General features: G+C 42.6%; 1 protein-coding gene across 1 annotated transcript in view; it reads left to right on the top strand.

The window, feature by feature from the left end:
• MMUT (methylmalonyl-CoA mutase) overlaps positions 1-21,595 on the top strand; it is a 726,274-nt gene that overhangs the window by 266,192 nt on the left and 438,487 nt on the right. The window contains exon 6 of the mRNA XM_044062658.1: positions 685-933. Coding sequence (XP_043918593.1) covers positions 685-933 — 249 coding nt within the window. The remainder of the gene's footprint in view (positions 1-684; positions 934-21,595) is intronic.

Raw genomic sequence — 21,595 nt, 5'->3', positions numbered from 1 at the left:
ACACTTTCCTTCCTCTCGTTCATATTTTAAAAGTCCAGATTAGTTAATACAATGCTCAAAAATCTATTTTCCCTACCCGTCTCTTTACCTTTATGACTAGTGACATCAGACTACGGGTAATGAGAAAATGTGCCTATAGATTTTAATGGATGCACCTTTTTGCGTGTGAGTGGTACGTGTCCAAAGTCAAAGGACGTATTTCCGCTTTAACCCTACCCTGACGTCAACAGATGTTTTGTAAATTTATTTGGGCCATGTTTTAGGAAAAAAGTTTCCAAATCGTTTTATTAAACAATGGCCCAAATATATTAGGAGTGACATGGAAAAATGCATTGTGGCACTTAACTTATCAAATCCCATAATGTATATACATTGTATTTCAGAATGTGTTTAGGTCTTAACATGATGAGAGAATTAAATAATAATTTGCATATTGTGATTGTAGAGCATACTTGGTAACTTCAACATTTTTTTCTTCTGGCGTTCTTGTAGTAAAATGGAAAGATTTCAGTTAATCATGTTTCTTAAATTAAAGACTGACTTTGAAAATACATAGCATTGTTGGCTTTCTAATTGCTGTTCTTAATGTCATATCACTATGTACATAGGAGTGCTTGTTATACTGTTATGTTTGAAGATGCTTTATTGGATGAAGTTGTATTCTGACTGTTGCGTTTCTAACAGGATCCCTATAATAATGTAATTCGTACTGTGATTGAAGCAATGGCAGCAGTATTTGGAGGCACACAGTCTTTGCATACAAATTCTTTTGATGAAGCATTGGGACTGCCTACAGTGAAAAGTGCCCGGATTGCTAGAAATACCCAGATTGTCATACAAGAAGAGTCTGGCATTCCTAAAGTGGCTGATCCGTGGGGAGGCTCTTACATGATGGAGTCTTTAACAGATGAAGTATATGAAGCTGCCTTAAAGGTCAGTCCTAGATTATTTATTTCCATCTGAAATATGCCTAAACTATATGTCTAAAACTAGTGGTATTATTTGACAGAAAACACAGCATAGAGCTACGTGTATATCAGTACAGTTTGTAAATTGCTTCAAATTTTGGAACTCACAAGGAAGCTACTGGAAGAATAATTAAAAAAAATCTGTAAAACAGGAACCATATTTTGTGTTTGCGCTGTCCACATTTATGCTTGCTTTCTTTTTTGCTTTCTTTGTAATATAAGGTGTTGGCTAAAGTTGTGATTGCTGTGTCACCATTATAGCAAACGCAATTTTTCCGCAATGAATCCGACTGCAGTGCTGCAGAAAACTGTAATTCTCAAGGCTATTTTTAAGCAGTTGATTATGCCCGTGAAGGGGTATTGTTGGATTTTGGCATAACTTGGTGTCATTTACACTGAATGAAAAGTCATTTTTCTGTTTTAGCATAATATTTGACTTGTATGGAACAGTTAAACTATGATCTAGAGTAGGGACTTCATTTGTCAGCAACCTGTGGGTCTTGGATCCGATATCGGATCCGAGCCGGCAACGTGTAGCATAGCTATGGATCCGAGCTCCTAGCTCCTCCCCTCACCCATAATCCCCTGCCAACCTCCTATGACCTCAGATCTAGTTTTCCGCGCTTGAGTGTGTAGCTGGATTTTAGAGCTCCTAGCGTTTTTCTAAAGATAAGTGAATTTTTTTTTTCATTCTTTTTCAGTAAACTTTGTAATTGTAATTTGTGTGAGTGGTTAGGTTCCTATTTAGTTAATTTTGTTGTGTTTTCACCCTCCCCTTGCTGGTCGTTGTGTGTGTTTGTGTTTGGGGCCTGTGTGTTTGTGTAGAATACTTTAGTTTTGGGTATGGCAGAGGCCCCAAAACCTATTTTTTCTAAATGCACCGAGTGTGGCCATAAGCTGTCTCCGGCTGATGGCCACACTCGGTGTGTTCGGTGCCTTGGGGTTGAACACCTCTCGTCAGGATGTACAATCTGTGCAGCGTTCAACCCCAGGGCACTGAAAGAGCGGAGGTCGAAGCTTGTCCTGGCGGGTCTCTTGCCTCCGGATTCGGCTTCGGCTTCGGCCTCCACTCTTCCCGTGGCACCTCCTCAGCCTATGCTGGTAGCCACTACTGCCCCCCTTCCCCCGGCTGGGATTCAAACTCCCACCAAAACGCCGGAGGACAGGGAGGCCAGGAGGGAGAAATGGAGGGTGAAGCACCACAAGCGGCGGGCTGAGGCCTCCGCTTCGGCCCCCCCAGCTAAGGGGGCTTCTCCCTCCATGGCTTCCAGGTCTCCTCCTCCTCGGCTCCGATCTCCTTGCTTCTCCCCGGGACCCGAGGAGGAGGAAACCCGATCTCCGTCGAGGTCATCGAGGCGGCACTCCAGGCTTGCCTTGGTGGCCTCCTCGAGATCGACATACAGCCTGTCAGATGCAGACTTGGACCGGATGATGCGAAGGTTCATCCAGGCCCAGCTGCAGATGGGAATGCTCTTGCCTCCCCCCCCCTTTGGGGGGGGAGCTCGACCCCTTTCTTTGCTCTGATTGCTCCTTCTCCGAGCCGCTTTCGGGGTTCGGAGCGTTCGGAGCCAGGCAGCGTCGGAGCCGGGGGTGGGTCGGCGCCGACAGTACTGGGTTCTTCGGATCCGACCCTGACCTCGAGTTTTTCGGTTCCATTGTCGGATCAGACCTCTCGGAGCCGTGGGCTGAGCTTCGGATCCGAGGGTTTCAGTGTGCCTTTGGCTCTGTCCAGGTTGGAGCACACAGGTCCCTCGGATCCGACGGTCTCGGCGCCGGTTCCGATCCCTTCATCGGATCCGAGTGGGAGTCGACTTTTGGAGCCCAGGGAGAGCGGCTCCCCCTCGGCCTTCGATGCGGTGGAGAGGGCTCTGTCGAGAGCATCCAGACCCCCGGCCCTTGCCTCGGCTCCACCCTGCACTCCCTCTCTGCTGGGTCAGGCTTCCATCACCCGGCCACAGGGACAGCCTGCTTCGATGTCCCAGATTGTTCCATTGGAACAAGACATTGCTGGCGAGACTTCCTCGGACAGCCCCCCCGAGGAAGTACCTCGCAAGTACAAGTGTAAGAGGAGGCACGTGGACTCTCCCGAGTCCTTAACGGAGGACACTGACTTGGATGAAGGGGAAGGCTCCCCAGGGTCACCCCCGGAGGATGTCTCCTTTGGAGACATCATGGAAATGCTTAGGATCAGAGGTGGGTGGTCTGCCCCCAAGGCTTCCTCTGACGAGTCCGTGTTTCTGGAGGCATTCGAAGCAGGTCCGTCTACCTCTTGGGTGTCCCCTCCGGCCGACCCCCTGGTGGACCTTATTACCACTAGGGCGTGGAAGGAGCCGGACATTATGGAGCCAGTCCCTAAATGCCCGGACAGGATACTGAGCCCCCCCGCAGACTGGTCCCACTGGAGCAAGGGTCCCCACGTAGATGCCATGTTGACGGCGGCAGCCACGAAGAGAGAACTAGCTCAGGAGAGCCCCTCGGTCCATCCACCGAGCAAGGAGTCCTGCTCGATGGATCGCCTTGGGAAGCGAGTTTTTTGTTCAGCGACCTTCTCTGTAAGGTCTCTGAACTATATGGCACATGTCATCAGGATGCAGCGGGATCTTATCAAAGAATACGCTGCTTCCCCCCCTGAGTCCATGTCGGCGGAGGACAAGCAGTTGTACTCCACTCGAGTGGCCACTCTACGGTCTATCTCCAATACCTCTATGCGGCTTTTGTCCCATGCTACTGAGGGAGCCGCTAGAGCTAGCGGAGCGGGCCTAGTCATGAGACGGCAAGCCTGGCTCCGCCATTGTGACTTTGCAGAGCCCTTTAAGGTGTCCTTTGCGAACGCCCCTTTTGATAGTTCTGCCTTGTTTGGCAAGACCGTTCGTGAAACACTGGTCCAGAGCGAGAAGGACGGGAAGACGTTTTCTGCCGTCGGAGTCCGCTTCTCTGCTCCCCAGAGGTCCTTCTCGAAGAACCAAAAGGGACAGAAGAAGATGTGGTTCTGGAAATCGCAATATTTCCAACCTGCTCCGGACAACCAGTCCTTCTGTGGCAGAGGAGGACAGGGAGGACGCCGCCCTAGGGGCAGAGGGGCCCCGAAGAACTTTGGGTCCAGAGAGTCCTTCTCTGACTGGCCCACGCAGCAGCCCTGAAGGGTTGCCCGACTGCTTTGCTCTGGAGGCAGTCGGGGGGCATTTCTAGAGGCATCTGGCGGCATGGGAGTCCATCACATCAGACCGCTGGGTGCTTTGTATCATATCCAGAGGCTACAAAATTCCAATGTATTATGTCCCCAAACTCAGGAACCTTCCCGATGTTCCACCCGATCAGAGGGAGGCCGCAGCCGCAGAAATCCAGCAGCTGTTAAAAAAAAGAGCCATCCAACCCGTCCCCCAAGACCAGCTCGGATTAGGGTTCTACTCCAGGTTCTTTCTGGTGCCAAAAAAGATGGGGGACTTAAGACCAATTCTAGATCTTTCCCTCTTGAACCTGTCGGTAACCATGGAAAAATTCCGAATGGTCACTCTTCAATCCATTCTCCCCCTCTTACGGGGGAGCGATTGGATGTGCTCTATAGACCTCAAGGACGAGTACTACCATATTCTAATGGACAGGCGATCCAGGAGGTTTCTCCGCTTCTGGCTGGGAGCCAGTCATTATCAGTTCAGGGTCCTTCCGTTTGGCCTCACCACAGCTCCCAGGGTGTTCACCAAAGTCTTAGCAGTGATGGCGGCCCACCTGAGACTCCAGGGAATGCAGGTCTTTCCGTACCTGGACGACTGGCTTCTAACAGCCCCAACAAGGCATCTACTCTGCTCAGCCAGAGATTACCTTCTCCGCCTAGCTCCCCAGTTAGGCATCACAATCAATACGGACAAATCTTCCCTTGCTCCGACACAAGTGATAGAGTTCATAGGGGCCAGATTAGATACCAGGGATCTACGAGCCTTCCTGACTTCGGAACGACTACAGAATCTGAGATCGCATGTGCGGGCCATCCTACAGTCGGAAGCTCCACCGGCGGAATTGGTCCTGAGGGCGCTGGGCTCCATGGCAGCTGCAATAACACTGCTTCCATGTGCTCGCCTAAACATGAGGGTTCTGCAGTGGACCCTTCAAGTGCAATGGTCCTTCCAATCTCTTCCTCTCTACCACTCTATCTCTATCAGCAAGGTTTGCAGGAGGGCCCTGTTATGGTGGCTCCAATCCCCGGACCTCCACATAGGCCGGCCCTTCTGCACCCCTCCCCCGCTCGCCACAGTGACCACGGACGCCTCTCTCCTCAGGTGGGGGGGGGGGCATTACACAGGCAGGACAGTCCAAGGCACGTGGAACGACACAGAGACCTCCTTGCATATCAACGTTCTGGAGATGAGAGCGGTGCTGTTGGTGTTGCAGGCACTTCAGAATCTCCTCCCCTTAGGAACGATTGCAATTCAGTCAGACAACATGTCTGTTGTTTGGTACATCAACAAACAGGGGGAAACCAGATCCTACCCCTTATGCCGAGAAGCCATGAGAGTGTGGGAAGGGGCAATTTCCACCAACCGCTTTCTGATCGCAATGCACATTCCGGGGCGGGCCAACATTCTGGCGGACAAACTCAGCCGCACCATTCTTTCCCCTAATGAGTGGTCTCTCAGCCCACTAGTAGCGAAGCAGATATTCGCAAAATGGGGGCAACCCTGCTGCGATCTCTTTGCCTCTCCCTTAAATACGAAATGCGACAGCTTCTTCGCTCTGATTCCCCTACCAGGGGAAGCCCCGAGAGACGCTCTGGTGCATGCTTGGCCGCCCGGTCTACTCTATGCCTACCCTCCTTTACCCCTGATGCTAAAGCTCTTACAGAAAGCCTCACGGTTGGGGAGCAGAATGATCCTCATTGCCCCATTCTGGCCTCGGCAAACTTGGTTCCCTTACCTGTGGTCTCATCTAATGAATCCTCCTTGGATTCTGGATCCCACTCCGGATCTAATCTCCCATCCATCGGAATTACAGACCCTGAATCTAGTCAACCTGAAGCTGACAGCTTGGTTGCTCCAGTTCCACTCTTAGTCAGGACTCCCGGCATCTCTTCTCCAGTCAAAGCCATCCTGGTGGCAGCACATAAGCCTTCCACCAGAAAAATATACCACAGTAAATGGAAACGTTTTTCTGTCTGGGCGGAACATCATAATCTGGATCCCTTCACTGCCTCTCTACCATCCGTACTGAATTTTCTAACCGGACTCTTTCAGCAAGGAGCTAGTTGTTCGACAGTCAAGGTACAGTTGGCAGCCATCTCCCATTACCATGTGGGACATGAGACAGGCCCTTTAATGTCAGCTAAATTGTGCAAAACATTTCTTAAGGGCACCTTTCTACTCAGGCCTCCTGTCAAAGAAGCCGTACCCCCATGGGATCTTTCTTTAGTCCTTCAAGCCTTGACCGCTTCTCCCTTTGAACCAGCAGCATCGGTCTATCTCAAATATTTGTCCTGGAAAACAGTGTTCCTGGTAGCCATCACTTCAGCCAAGAGAGTTTCGGAACTCCAAGCCCTTTCCGTAAAGCCTCCTTACTTGGTCTTTCATCCGGACAGAGTGTACCTCAGGACCAATCCCTCCTTTCTTCCCAAGGTGGCATCGGAAGTCAATATCAATCGGTCCATCAACTTACCGGTCTTCTTTCCTAAGTATTAAAATAAAGGAGAGTACAAGCTGCATTCATTAGATGTACACAGGCAGCTGCGTTTCTATATTTATAGGACGGCTGGTCACAGACAATCTGATCAGCTGTTTGTCTCCTTTGCCAAATTCAGTTTGGGTAAAGCCGTTTCAAAGGTCACCTTATCACGTTGGATTTCTCAATGTATTCTTCTGGCCTACCAAGCTTCCGTGAGGCCCGCACCTGAGGGAGTCCGTGCACATTCCACTCGCTCCATATCTACTTCCGCTGCTTTTAAATCTAGAATGCCATTGGACGATATTTGTTCGGCAGCTACTTGGGCCTCATCTCATACTTTTATTAACCACTACAAACTGGATGTAATTTCTAGAGGGAGAGCATCCTTTGGCTCCGCAGTGCTCCTGAACATCCTTCCATGATGGCCACCCAAGATTCAGGTAGCTGGGGACTCTGTCCCACAGGTTGCTGACAAATGAAGTCCCTACTCCAGATTAAGAAGTTATGTACTCACCATAACGTTCCATCTGAGTAGGTGGCTTCATTTGTCTGCAACCATCCCCCCCTCCTTCCCCGTGGCCTTCAGAACTTGGTCCTGTTATTTTGTTTTAGCTATTGAGCTTGTTGGTACACCTTTTCAGGTATCCATAGAGGGGCAAACTTGATCTGAGGTCATAGGAGGTTGGCAGGGGATTATGGGTGAGGGGAGGAGCTAGGAGCTCGGATCCATAGCTATGCTACAAGTTGCTGGCTCGGATCCGATATCGGATCCAAGACCCACAGGTTACAGACAAATGAAGCCACCTACTCAGATGGAACGTTATGGTGAGTACATAACTTCTTATTCTTATGTATTTCTCATTCAGTCCTGTGTTTTGTAGTGTAACATAACTGTAATTTAAAATATCTATAATTGATTTTTCAAAGATTTTGATTGTGGAACTTTTCTCTATGGGCCTCCACTGAAAATGGGCACTTTCTGGCCCAGTCAAACTTTACCGGTAAACAAATAAGTAAGTACATTTTCCTTGATACTAATGGTCAGGTTATTTCAGTTTGCGGGTGTAGTTTTCTTAAAAGCCATCTCTTCCAGTGCTAATATAGGCTGTTTTTTTTTTTACTTTCCCCAAGAGGAAGGTATTGTCCCTACTGCAGTGATTTAATGTTGAAGGACCCAATATCAAGGTGACTGTAGCTGATAAGGTTTACCACTTTGCACTTTTGCATGGTTGAATAGTAGCGTTGTTGCCTCATAGCAAGTGGTTCTCCTGTTCGATTCACGACTGGAGTGCCTTCTGTGTGGAGTCTGCATGTCCTCCCCGCGGTCGAGTGGCCTCCGAAAGACATGCGTGAATGGGCGTGCCTTCTCTGAAGGTTGGGTGTCGGGCTGGCAGCTCGGCACCATAAAAAAATCTACTGCCAATTATTAGCAGACCGGAGTTCTGCTGTGGTGACCCCTAACTGGTAAAAGTCGGAAAGACAAACAAACATGGTTGAAGAGTAATACTCCCTACATTTAGAAAGGGAGGTTAGGATGATAAATCAACATATTTTATGTTGCGTTGCTTAGTTGTACAGCCAAAGAATTGTTATGCTAGTAGTGGCAGCCCCTTTTCAGCAGAGGCCCATGAACAAAAGGCTCCAAAATATACATTTTTGAATTGATATAAACATTTTTCAACAGTGCAAATGTATTTTGTGCCTAAATCAGTGTAGCAGCTAACAATGTTCAGTTCAGAAAGTTCCTGTTGTGAGTTGCAGTACTCTTTTTATTCCTTATCTTTGAGTGCCTCTGGCAGGAGCATACACAAACAAATTTGTAAGGATGAACATTCTTTTTTTTTCATCTTAAGCGTAAATATGTGTAATTATTTAAATGATTCAAAAGTTAACTGGCAAAAAGTTTATTCTCCAAATGTATTAGAGAGCACACAGATGCTGGTGTAAACCCTATTGGTTCCATCACTGTGTCCCTATATCATACCTGTTAATTATGCTCTCCTTTTTTGAAGAAATCCTCCTCATAGCTGGGTGTTTTGTTCCAGCAAGCCTTCATTCTTCATGTTTTCTATTTCCTTCAGTTTTGCAGCGTAAATTTAGTTTCACTTCCCCTTCCCATGTTGCTTGAATGTCTGCCAAACTTTAGTTATCTTCTGCTGCCATCAGCTGTCCATTTGCAAAATTGCATCCAGTTTTATGCTATAAACATTTTTCCACTGCTTCTAACCATGAAAGAGAGCTTGGCTCACTTGGTTCATTTGTGCCATCATCTGCCTTAGGGTCTTTATATCAAGTCCACCCTTAGAGAACTTTATCAGTTGAGTCTTCATATTTTCTGCTGCCTCGTGTGCAGACTGCAGACATTCCTTTATATTCTCATCTGCCATCTTAGCTCTCTGCATCACACTGTCCTGTGACATGGCTTTTTCTTTCTCCATTGTCTTAGAGTAAAGAGCTGTACAGTCTCTTCTACTGAGAATTGGGGTGTTTCTCCATTGTCATTGCCAGATTATTCCAGTCAGTAACACCCTGAGTTTCCTGTGAAAAGAGACAGTACTCTACTGGGACTAACCTGGCCAACAAAATGTAAATACGTAAGCAAGTACTGACTGACTAAATAGTTGACCAAACACCAAATTTGTTTGCAAGTGATAAATGTAATTTAGTGAAAACTTTATACCAGCATTTCTGTAGAATTTGTAGTGTAAGACATTAACAGGAATTAGGAACCAGCGGTGACGCCACACCACTGGCAACAGTAATCAGGGAGCCTCAGTCCTCACCACTGGCAACAGTGGGGGATGTACACTGGGAGGATGACAGGTACACACACAGTATTTCCAGATGCAGCTCTCTGCATCATGTGCAATTTCCCTTAAGAGCACATAGGGACTACAGTCAGTTTGGCGCTGGTTTCTCCCTCTTTCTTCAGATCCTCAATAAGAGTCCCCACTGGCACAGCTATAGAGTCGAGATCTCAGCTGAGTGGCAAGAAAAGACCTCCAGCACCTTCTCTGTCCAGCCAGTGCTTCGTGTCTCTGCCCAAGTAGCTGATGCACACTCTTTGAGGTTTGATTTATACATGCACACACACCTGGGAAAGGCTGGCACAGGTTTACTAGCTATGCCTCCTTTTGCCCAGACTATAAAGGTAGTTATCACTGGCACCAGCCAACTCCTTATCAGCTACTTAATGCCCTTAACAAAGGGTGTACAATCTTGTAATATTACTATTGATACAAATGGTAGTTTGACTAAGAGGAAGGCTGTTAGGAATGGCCCATAATGTCATCAAATAAATATGCAAGTACTTTCAGAACTTAAACATCTCTATACAGATCAGCCTCATTGAAATGTTTAAATGTATTTAATAATAAATAAAATAAGACATATATATTTGCAGTAACATCAGAGTTCAAAATCACAGGAAATATTTGAAGCAACATTGCAGGACAGTCTCAAATAAATAAAGAAAAATATTTAAGCTAGCTTTGCTATGTTCCTGACTATATCTTAAGAGAATTACTACACCCTAGTACACTTAATTAGAGCCGCAAGGCAGATGTGGTGAGTGGATCTTGATGTTGTTAGGTCAAAGACAGAATACAGAATGTTGAGTCTCTCTCAGAGTTCTTAAATTAATGTCTCAGATATTACTGATGGAATAACTTGCAGTATGACATAATTTCTTGTCATCTGACTGTACCCCAGGTAAACCCCCCACTTCTGGAACCTGGCATCTACCTGTGAAAATACAGGGGCTTTTCCTCAAATCTGTGCAGCTGTTGGAAGTCATAAAACAATAAAACACTTCCACATCTCAAGCCTAGTAATTATTTCTCCTTCAAGACAACACAGAGATCTCCCTAGTATATACATCCTGACTCTTGCTGACATAAAGTAATTTAATTTCAACTATTTTTGTGAAGTTAACTTCGTGTGTCCCAGTTGCCACTGTTAAAATATACAGATTTAAATTGTTACAATAGTGCATGTACATTTCTGTTTTCTTCCACCAGGGCACACTAAGGATACATCTTTAAGCTCTGTATTTTACAAAATACCTTTTCAACACACACTTCTGTACAAAAAAGTCTGATATACACATAACATAGAGTTCTAATTCAGTTATAACACAAGCATCTTACATGAAGCATGTTGACATTCATAACCATTTACAAAATTCCAGCTAGCTGTGCTGGCAGTACCGCCTTTGTACCACCAGCCAAAATAGTTTTAACTGCATTAATGTAGTAGGTCCATTATAGTGTTCGTTACTGTGGACTAAGTCAAGGTATTAGTTAAAACCATGAAACCAAAAAAAAGACAAACTATAGCACACTACTGAAACTCTGAGTTGTGTACTGTTTTGTTTAGCATTAAAGGACGTGAGAGGATGCAAGTAACTGTATGATCCATTTCTACTGAAATTCCTTGTCCAACATTTTTTCAAAGGGGTGGAGGTGGAGAAAGAATTCTACAGTTTTTAGTCTGATTCCTGCAATATTTAATTTGTTTAAAATCAGTTCCTGGAATACATGGGTTTGTTACTAAGTGCGAAAACGGGACTCTGCAATTCAGACACAAGGTAAAGCTGCATAGAGAAATGCCTCATTATATAGGCTAATTGCAATGTTTCTGAATCAAACAATGCTAGACTGTGCTAGTGTTCTCACTACCAGCCCGCACATCATGGTAGCATAGGTACCCCCCCCCAATATGTGTATTGCCACACGTCCAAGCAGCCACAAATAAGCTTCTACCTACTCACTCATACTCCTGGAAACCTTCACTCACACATGGGAACTTATGCTGCAGTGCACGTGCCCACACACACATACACACACACACGCACACACATATGTATAAAATGTCTTTCACTCCTTCCCAAATAGAGCCTAACTCCCCCCAAATGCATTCCCCCGTTCAACTTTACTAATTGTCCCATTATTTGAATAATTCCCACTTGACTTACCCTTTGGACCATACAACTTGTATCTTTGGTTTCTTTTTCACTGTAAAGACATGGTTGTCACCACCAAAAAACCTTGGCCTCACAAGTAACACTAATGCCCACAATCTAGAAGTCAGCCTTCATCAGACCTAATGATCCAAAACATTCTAACACGAGCAACTACTGTCTTATCTCCATACTTCCTACCTTTGGCAAAATGCTTGAAAAAAGAATTTGTAACCAAGTTTCCTCATTTCTGAAATAGCACAACTTCTGGGCAGAAAGGAGTAGAGTGACTGCACTTTGGACTCTAACCAGTGTATGTTCAGCAACATGGAAAAAGGAAATCTTACTGTTTTCATTGACCTGACCCAAGCCTTTGATGTGGTGGACCACTCAATATTACTAGTCCACCTATTAGACATTGGCATCAGCAGTGAGGCTACATAGTGGTTCAGAGACTTCCTGACTAACAGGACCTTTGTTATGAAGAACTGTTCCCCTTTATAACATATTTGCCTACACTCATTCAGGTATACCACAGGGAGCAATACTTGCCCCAATACTCTCTTCCATTTTTATAATTAAGTTATCCTTGACCAGTGTCAGTTACAACTTTTCTTATGTTGATGACGATTATCTATAAGTCCAGTCTAGCATAACAGATGCTCCAAACCCAACTACAAACTGATCTTCAAGACCTAAACCACTGGCTCAGCTCCAGAAAGCTTCTTCTTAACATCAAGAAAACTATGGCTGTGCTACAATGGTATTAAGTAAATGCTTTGAAAAGTTCTCTGCTCCCCTCAGAATTTTTGATGAGCACAACAACCTTATTGATACCACCACTACATTCAAATACCGAAATGTCTGGCTCAAGTAATCTGTTAATTTTCAGTAGCATATTCAGAAACATAGATATAAAATCAACTAACTCCTTTTCTGGGCTAAAACAGATGTTTTGGTTCCTTTCATCACCAGTTGGGGCAGCTGTTGGGAAATGTGACCTGCATACACAACTAGAATTTGGCTTGCCCTTGATGTTCATCGTGTTACCCTGCTGCAATCATTACACTTGGGTTATCCTGTCGTCAGGCGGTCCCGCAGTCGGCCGGAATTCCAAAGTCTTGGTCCGGCGTCAGTTGCTGTCGCCTCTTCCCTGACGTCAGTGCGCCAGGGGTATATATATTGCAACCGACGCCATTTTCACCAGTCTTTCTTGCCGCGCGGTGCCCGAAGCAGAAGCAGTTCGCAAGTGCCAGTCGGCCGACTCCTGAGATTTTCAAATTCGAATTTCAGACCGAAGTCTTCTATAAAGCTAAGTACCCCATTGGGGAAACTTTTCTTGCCTCAGACCGATGTCAGAAAAAGTTAACAATTGTATTTCTTGTGGGAAGCAAATACCTCATAAGGATTTTCATTCTTATTGCATACCTTGCCTAGGCCCAGACCACGACGTCACTTCTTGTCGGTTTTGTGCTAGGTTTAATAAGCGTACTATTAAAAGACGCTTTGATTTTGCACGACACTACTTTGGTAGGAAATTTAACTACACCATGGCTTGCCCTTGTTTTGCCACCTCCTGTAACAAAAACATATCAACGCTATAGAATCTATCTAATAAAATATGCCACTTCATTAGCATTTCCCACACTTTGAGCGCCATTGCCTTATTTTGTTCAATGCAAAGTGGCTCCCAGTACAAGACAAATCCAACCTACTACTGGTCTCCCAACTGTTCAGATTCCTCCACCAAGATGCCCTTTCTCCACTTGCGGTGAAACATATTGCTACCACCCCAACCTACAATGTCAGAACCCAGGGTGCAGCAGTCTGTACTCTTCAGACCCCATCTACTAAGTGCAAAGTCAACACAACTGGAAAAAAATGCAATGTAGAATCCTCAGAATATAACATTCCTACCATAGGTGTAGTCCGGGTTTAGGGGGAGGATACCCCCAATAGTAAAAGGAAACAGTAGTCCACAAAATCCACCCCAAAAAAAAAAAACTACTATACAGCCTTACTCTTTACCAATATGCATTATTAGTCCCTTCTCTACCTAACAGTACCCTACAACTTAATTGGAATCTTACTTTCCATAACATGTCTGATGTTACACTGTTTCATCCCTTCCACCAGCCATCTTTTCAAAATAGCTTCAGTATTTCCCCACCACCTTAAAAATTAAAGCATTGCACATATCATTCTATAAAAAAGCAAAAACAATGGCAAAAGATATTAGGCACCACCAGAAAGATCCAGAACTGTTTATTTGAAATATAATTAGCGCTTTCGTACAGAATAATGTCTATACTACTTCAAACTCAAACAAGCAATGACAAAACAATCTCTTAAATAACAATCCCATAATTATTCAACCCATCTCTCACTGTCACATGACTTAATTAGAATAATTGAATGTCCTAAAAAAATGAAAATGTTTAAAATCAATAATCATTCCAGTAAAAATATTGCAAACTAGTACACATAGGTATAAACAAAGAATAAAAAATATGAACTGTAAATTTGATCTGTTATCCAAATGATTTGCTCATTTATTAGGGGCATCTCCGCAGGTATTTGTAGAATTATTAGCAATTCTGCCTTTCGCCAGCCTCTCACTACAATGAGAGGCTTCAATAACAGGTTCTGGGTTAGTTTCTTCACTAAACGGCTCTTTGGAGTATATTTACTTTTATACTCGTCATCTAGATGATATTTTTATCATTTTTAAAGGAGACAAGGATTTATTTTATAAATTGATGGATTATATGAATAATACTACAGAATGTTTAAAGTTTGCAAGTGAGTTTCAGAAAGAGACAACTTTCCTACTTGGACATATGTTTGAGTAAAGATGAAAATAGGCAGACGTATGTGGCTACTGTTTTTAGGAAGGAAACATATTCCAGTTCCTTCCTTCTTTATTCAAGTTCTCACCCTAAACATCAGAAAAAAATCCGTTATTAAGGGACAGTTTGCCAGAGCTGCCAGAATGGTCTCCAGTTACGTTGATTTCCTGATCGAGTGTGAATTTTTAAAGGGCTTGTTTTTGAAATGAGGTTATCCACAAGTATAGTAAGGGAAGTGACCATAAAGAGACTTTCAGGTCATTTTAAGGCCATTTTGAATGATACAAGGGCCCAGACCTTGGACCTGGAAGAACGTACAAGTGCTTTAGTGGGTTTACGTAACAATAACTTTCGTATTGATTTTTCTTCTACTTTTGTCACCCCTTTTAGTAATGAAGCTTATTTACTAAAACGAATTTTAAGTAAGAACTGAGATTTAATAGTAGCGGATGAAAGTGTGAGGAATAATTTGCCCACTAAACCCATAGTCATTTTCAGAAGAGGGCAGAATGTGAAATCTATTTTAGAACAGAAAAAAGTTAATAATTCTAGGGTAAAGGGCATGTTCAAATATGAATCATGCCCTTACTGTAAATTCATAGATGCAGGCCTTTTTTTCACCGTTAGGGATGTGAAATTATCCTGTAATGAAAGACTTAATTGTAATTGTTGAAGTATTATTTATCTAGCTAAGTGTAATATTTGCCCAGTCTTCTATATAGGAAAAACTGATAGGAAGCCTAGGGATAGGTTATACAAACATTTGTATGCTATAAGAAACAAGAAGGTTGAAAATGCCCTTGCAAAACATGTGGTGGCTCACCCAGGCCACACTGTTGGTTTTCGTGTCATTGACCAAATGGTTGGATCACTTAGGGATGGACCAGTTTCTTTGATGCGAGCTTCTTTGGCAACTTAAGTTAGATGCCATTAGGTATCCAGGCATCAGTGATGTGTGTTCAATAGCATGTATCCTGAAATTAAGGAGCTTAATGAGATAGGATAATTCACATTTTTTATTCTTTGTTTATACCTATGTGTACTAGTTTGCAATATTTTTACTGGAAGGATTAGTGGTTTTAAACATTTTCATTTTTTAGGGCAATAAATCTTTCTAATTAAGTCATGTGACAGTGAAAGGTGAGAATAATTATGGGATTGTTATTTAAGAGATTGTTTTGCCATTGCTTGTTTGAGTCTGAAGAAGTGTAGATATTATTATGTATGAAAGCGCTAACTATATTTCAAATAAACAGTTCCGGATCTTTTTGGTGGTGCCTAATATCTTTTGCCATTGTTTTTCTGTTTTTTCAGCTGTTTGTTCTTCTTGGTTTTTCCATGACATATCATTCTATACCACCATGTTGAGTTGCAAGACTCATACATCCATAGACCTGCAAAGTGGGTTAAAACACTAAATCTGTTAACAGCAAACCTAGAATATGTATGTGAATCCCATTGACTTTTTTAGCTGTTTTCAACAGCACTATTGCACAACACATTTATATTAAAATGGTCAGTAAGACACTACATGCAAAATGTTAATATTTCTCATCTTGTTCCTATGTGACACCTTAGGGATTTTATTGTGTAACAATATAATGTCAATCATCCATATTATGTTATTTGTATTTTATTTATTTATTTATTGACATTTGTTAACCAGGTTTGTCCAACTGGGCTTGTGGCCCATTTTCAGCGGAGACCCGATGTGAAAAGCTCCAGTAGTACATTTTTAAACAAGTACAATTTTAAACAATATTGATATAATAGCAGTTATAGCAAATAGATTCACATATGTTGGGTAACATGCATAAAGTTAAAGTTGCATTAAAAAGAAGCTAAGTAACAATTTTACATTGATATAGTTCAGTAGGTCAACAATAAAAAAATTTTGTCTGTATAATATTATGCATATGCATAGTAGACACATTGGAGAGAGAGGTGTAATGAGGTACTACGTATGGTCCTTTTGAGGGTACATAAAGGGAAGGAAGACTAGGTGGGGTCATGGCAAGGGCAGGTATTGGAATTGAGAAAATAAGCTTTTGGTTAATTTTTTAAGTGTGAGGTGTGGGAGATTGAACGTAAGTCGAGGGGAAGTTTGTTCCAAGCATGGGCAATGGAGTGTTTATAGAGTAGTTTGCCTACTGACCTTTTTGGGTGGCAGATATCAAGTAATTGTTGGTTAGAAGTATGGAGGGTCCAGGATGGGATGTAGATTGAGACTAAGGAAGATAGAGATGGACAGAAGGAGGGTTTATAAAGAATAGAGTGTATCATATGAAATTGATAAGATAGCAGAAAATGGGGAAGTTCAAGCCATTGAAGAGAGTTTAAAGAAATGCAGTGGTATGAGTTGTATGGGGAGTTAGTAATGAATCTGGCTATTTTATGGTAAGTCTGTTGGAGTTTGTTTAGAGTGGAGGCCTCGATATTGGTAAGAACTGGGGCGGTATATAAGAGGGAGGGGAGGAGGAGTGCCTGGCCCAGGGTTAGTCTAGATTCAAGGGTTAGGAATTGTTTGTTCCGATATAGCAGACCTAGTTTCTGGGTTTTTTTTTTTTTATACATTGGAGTATGTGTAGGTTGAACTTTAGTTCATCATCGATAATGACCCCTAGGAGTTTTGTGTGCGTGTCAGGTTGGATAGTTGTATTCTTAGAAGATGTAATAAAAAAGGAGGTTTTGTAATGAGAAAGAAAAGGGGGAAGAAAAAGTAGGAGTTTGGTATTTTTGGGATTTAGGATCAGTAGGTTGTGAGAGAGCCATTGTTCAGTGGATAGTAGGGCCTGTTGGGTCAGGGAGTGTAGTTCAGGAATGTTATTTGAGATGGATATAAGTGTGGAGTCGTCGGCATACTGAATAAGGGAGGATTCTTTGCATGAGGTGTAAAGATCATTGGTGAAGATGTTAAACAAAAGGGGTCCCAAGATGGAGCCTTGGGGAACACCAGTGCAGATGGGAAGGAAAGGTGAGGAGGATGAGAGCCATGTGACAGATTGTTCCCTGCCAGATAGGTAACTATTAAACCAGGCAAGTGTGGAGGGGGGTAGGTGGAGATTTGCGAGTTTGGATAGTAGTAGAAGATGAGAGAGAGTATCGAAGGCTTTGGAGAGATCTAGGAAGAGACAGGAAATTAGTTTATTGTTGTCTAGGGCCTCTGCAATGATATGAGTGAATGAGAGGAGGGTAGTGGTGGTGCTATGGTGAGGACGAAATCCATGTTCGGTAGGGATAAGTAAGTGGTGTGTGAGGAGGTGATTGAGAAGCTGTGAGTGAATACATTTTTCTAATATCTTGGAGAGGGGGACAGAATGGCAATGGGTCAGTAGTTTGAGGGGTCAGTAGAGTTTCCACCTTTATGAAGAGGGATAGTGAAGAAAGATTTCCAAAGGGTGAGGACAGTTGATTCCAGAATAGATCGATTAATTAGTATAGATATAGGATAGGCAATTGAGTCAGCAGCAAGTTTGAGGAATGTAGGAGATAGATTGTCAGTGGAAGGAGAGCAAGGTTTTAGCTTGAGTAGTAGATATTTGATGTAAGTAATGGGAACTGGATCAAAATAAAATAAAGTTGTGTTAGTGGGACTTGGAGGGCTGGGTGTCGAAGTAGTGTTTGGCTTGGAGGTTACCAGGTTTTGGATGGGAAGAGATGGTGTTTATTCAGGAGGGTAGCTGTTTCCTGAGAGGAAGAGTTAGGGTATGGGGAGGGATTAGAGGGCTTTCCAGGATAGAGGATGTTGTTGAGAGTTGACCAAAATTTTCGAGGATTGGATTTGTTGTTAAGCTGAGCAGAGCTATAGTATAACTTTGTCATTAGTTGTATGTTTTTTTGCAAGGTTCCTCAGTTGCCTGTATTTTTGAAGAAAAGGTGGTTGTTTACTTTTAGTCCAGGTTTTCCAAGCACAATCTCTTTGTTTCATAAGGGTCCTAGTCTCCTTGGAGAGCCAGGGAGCATAATTTGACTTTACTCTGATCTTCCTAGATGGAGCTAAGGAGTTAAAAGTACTCATGAATATGCTATTGAAAGTGCTTACAGCATCGTTTAGGGGGAGGTGTTTTAGGATGGACCAATCTATGTTGTGGAGAATGGAGTTAAATTGGAATGAATTGAAAATAGATAGTTTTTGGCAGTCTTTGATAAGGTGGGGTTTAGGACTATGGGAGTAGTGTTTTAAGATGGTGGTAGGGAGATGATCACTGAGGGAGTCAGGTAAGGTGAAGGGATTGTGGTATTGGTGGGGGGAATTGGTAAGGATCCAGTCTATGATGGAGCTGGAAGTGGAATTTTTATGGAAGTGAGTGGGAGATGTTATAAGTTGGTGGAAGCCGTGTAGGTGGATACTGAGTTGGGGGGAGTCAGTTGTGAGTTTGGACCAATCAATGTTGACATCACCAAGTGATCAACCATGTTGATATGTTGATGTCTGATGGATTATATCATGTCTAATTTATTATATCATGTCTGATTTATTATATCACGTCTGATTTAATGTATTTGATCATGTCTGATTTAATGTATTATGTTCGGAGCTTTTCTCCCCAGGCCTCTGCTGAAAATGGACCTGTGTCCAGTTGGACCTTCCTGGTAAACAAATGTAAAATAAATAAATTAGCAGTCCAAAAAAGAGGAATAGAGATGGCAAAGTGGACTGTTGGGGGTAAGGAAGAAATTATTAGTTTGGTACTTTACTCAAAAAGCCCAGAATTTACAGAGAGAAGATATTAGCAAGAGTATGAGAGAAATTAGTGGAAAGAAAAGTATTTGCAAAAGATGTCAAAAGCTACAAACAAAAATGTGTATGTTCCATGTGCATACCAACAGAAAACATTGTGTAGTAGATGAAGCAACATAGGGCTGCCTGGAAAAATAAGCAATAGAAGTCGGAAAGTGTAAATAACCAAAAACTGAACTTTTTGAATGGTGTAAAAATGAAACAGGGACATGCAAAAGAAAAGAGATCTGATATGTGTCATATATACACAATGGAGAAAAGCAAATTAATTAATACAAAAAATGCAGATCCAGTTGTATTTGAAGAGAAATACAGGCAAAGGCACTTAGATATTGAAAATTTCACAATACAAAAAAAATAAGATAACAAAGGGGGAATGTAGAAAAGAAGATTAGTGTGGGAGTGATGGACTGTCTGGGAAGTGAAGGGTTTAGACTGGAGACCACAACGCAGGTAGTGTTGCAACATGATGGAACAATGAGTTCCTTGATTAGGGAACGTCCTGTGGCACAGGAAGCATCTGAAGAAAATTTACCACATGGTGATGCTCTGAAGCTTCTGTAGGAGAGCTGTACAAAAGTCCAGCTGACATTGCACAGTAAAGGAAGAAGCAAGAAACAGTGGCAACTCGATAGCAGCTAATGTTGAGGTGTGATGGGACAATGGTTCCCCATGTGGAGGAGCAGCAGATAAAGCAGCATGAATTTCAAGAGGATATGGCACAGGAAGGTATCCTGGAACTTTCAGCAGAATATGCACAGGAAACAGAGAGCAAGAGGATGCAGTCAGTGCAGAAGAAAATGATCTAAGGGAAGACCTGCTTGATTTAATAGAGATGGAAAGGCATATTAAGAAAGATGAAATAAATCAGCTACAGTAAGTAAATAAATAAGGCTTGAAATGTTAAAATACTGGTAAAACAGAGGAATGCAGTAATCTGAACTATTATTTGAAACTCATGTGGTATAACAGATATAAGTGGGATATATTACTGTGTAACTAAACTAATAATGGGTAGTATGTTACCACAAAAACTTACAGTAACAAAGGAAAGGAAGGGGACAAGTAGAATGCAACCATGGAAGCACTGAATTGAAAAACGTTAAAGTAATTAAGAGAAGTAGTATTACTGTTAGAAGCTTATAGAAAAGGGAACAGATCATCAGAAATAGTTAGACATGGTAAAAGCAACGCACAGTATTCAAACAGACCAGGGTTTATCAAGTGCTATTTCCAACCGTAAACTAAATGTATCAGCACAGGCAGAAAGACTTAGAAGATATGCTATGAAATATGCCAGGCAACGCAGTGGTGCAGCGGTTAACATTGTCACCTCACAGCAAGAGGTTCTCCTTTTAATTATTGGCTGGGGTTCCTTTTGTGCAGAGTCTGCATGTCCTCCCTGAATTCACATGGGTTTCCTCTGGGTGCTCCTGTTTCCTGTCACATTCCAAAGACATGCATCTGGAGCATTCCTCCCTGGGCCTCCACTGAAATGAGCTCTGTCACAGTCAGATTTTCCTGGTAAACAAATGTTAAATAAATAAAATTAACCATTTCATTAATTAACTGAAAAAGATTTATAGATAATTTGGAAACAAAGCAAAAGGAACAGAAACACCACCAAAAAAGCAGTAGATCACGTCAGTCGCCCTGCTAGACAGGGGTCCAGGGAAGTAAATACTGTTAGAAGAAATAGCCAGGGAATTGTTATGGCTAGGCTTGTATAGGCTCTAGGGCCAATAGCCTAGTACCAACCTATGAATCTATGAGCTGCATTGTGAAAAAGTATTTATGAAGACCCTCTTGAGCATAATGAAGTTGCTGAATGGATAGAAGAATTAAAAGAAACAATAAGGAGGCTTATGTAGATGATATGAAATATGTTGAAGTATCAGACAGACAAATTGAGACAAAATTAAGAGCTCTTAACTGGAAACCCCATGTCCAGACACACTGCCTAACTTCTGGTTAAAGGTATTAACATCTTTATACACAGATTTAGTCTTGACAAGAATTATTTATATGTACATCCTGAATTGACACCAACCTGGATGACAACAGGAAAAATGACAATCTTCTTTAAGAGTGAACCTGAAGGGCATCCTAAAAAAAACAGTAACTTGCCTTCTAAGATTATACAAGTTTTATACTGGTATTGTTGCAACAGAGTTTATAGTTATTTAGGAAAAAAATCACTTATGAAGATAGAACACGAGGGTAACAAAAGAAAGTAATGTGGAACAAAAGATCATTTGTTCCTAAATGAAGCCATAATAGAGAATTGTAAAAAGGAACAGAATCTACGTATGTCATGGATATATTATAAAAGCAGTATTTGACATCATCCCGCATTCATGGATAACTGTTTGTGCTTACAGCTGTATAAGATACACATTACATTGATCAGTTGCATTACAGTGACCCT

Source organism: Protopterus annectens, chromosome 2.part1 (assembly GCF_019279795.1).
Source record: "Protopterus annectens isolate FY-2018-M chromosome 2.part1, PAN1.0, whole genome shotgun sequence".
In the NCBI taxonomy this organism is placed as follows: Eukaryota; Metazoa; Chordata; order Ceratodontiformes; family Protopteridae; genus Protopterus; species Protopterus annectens.
Note: the sequence above shows the minus strand (reverse complement) of the source record. Positions and strands in the feature narration are given on the sequence as shown.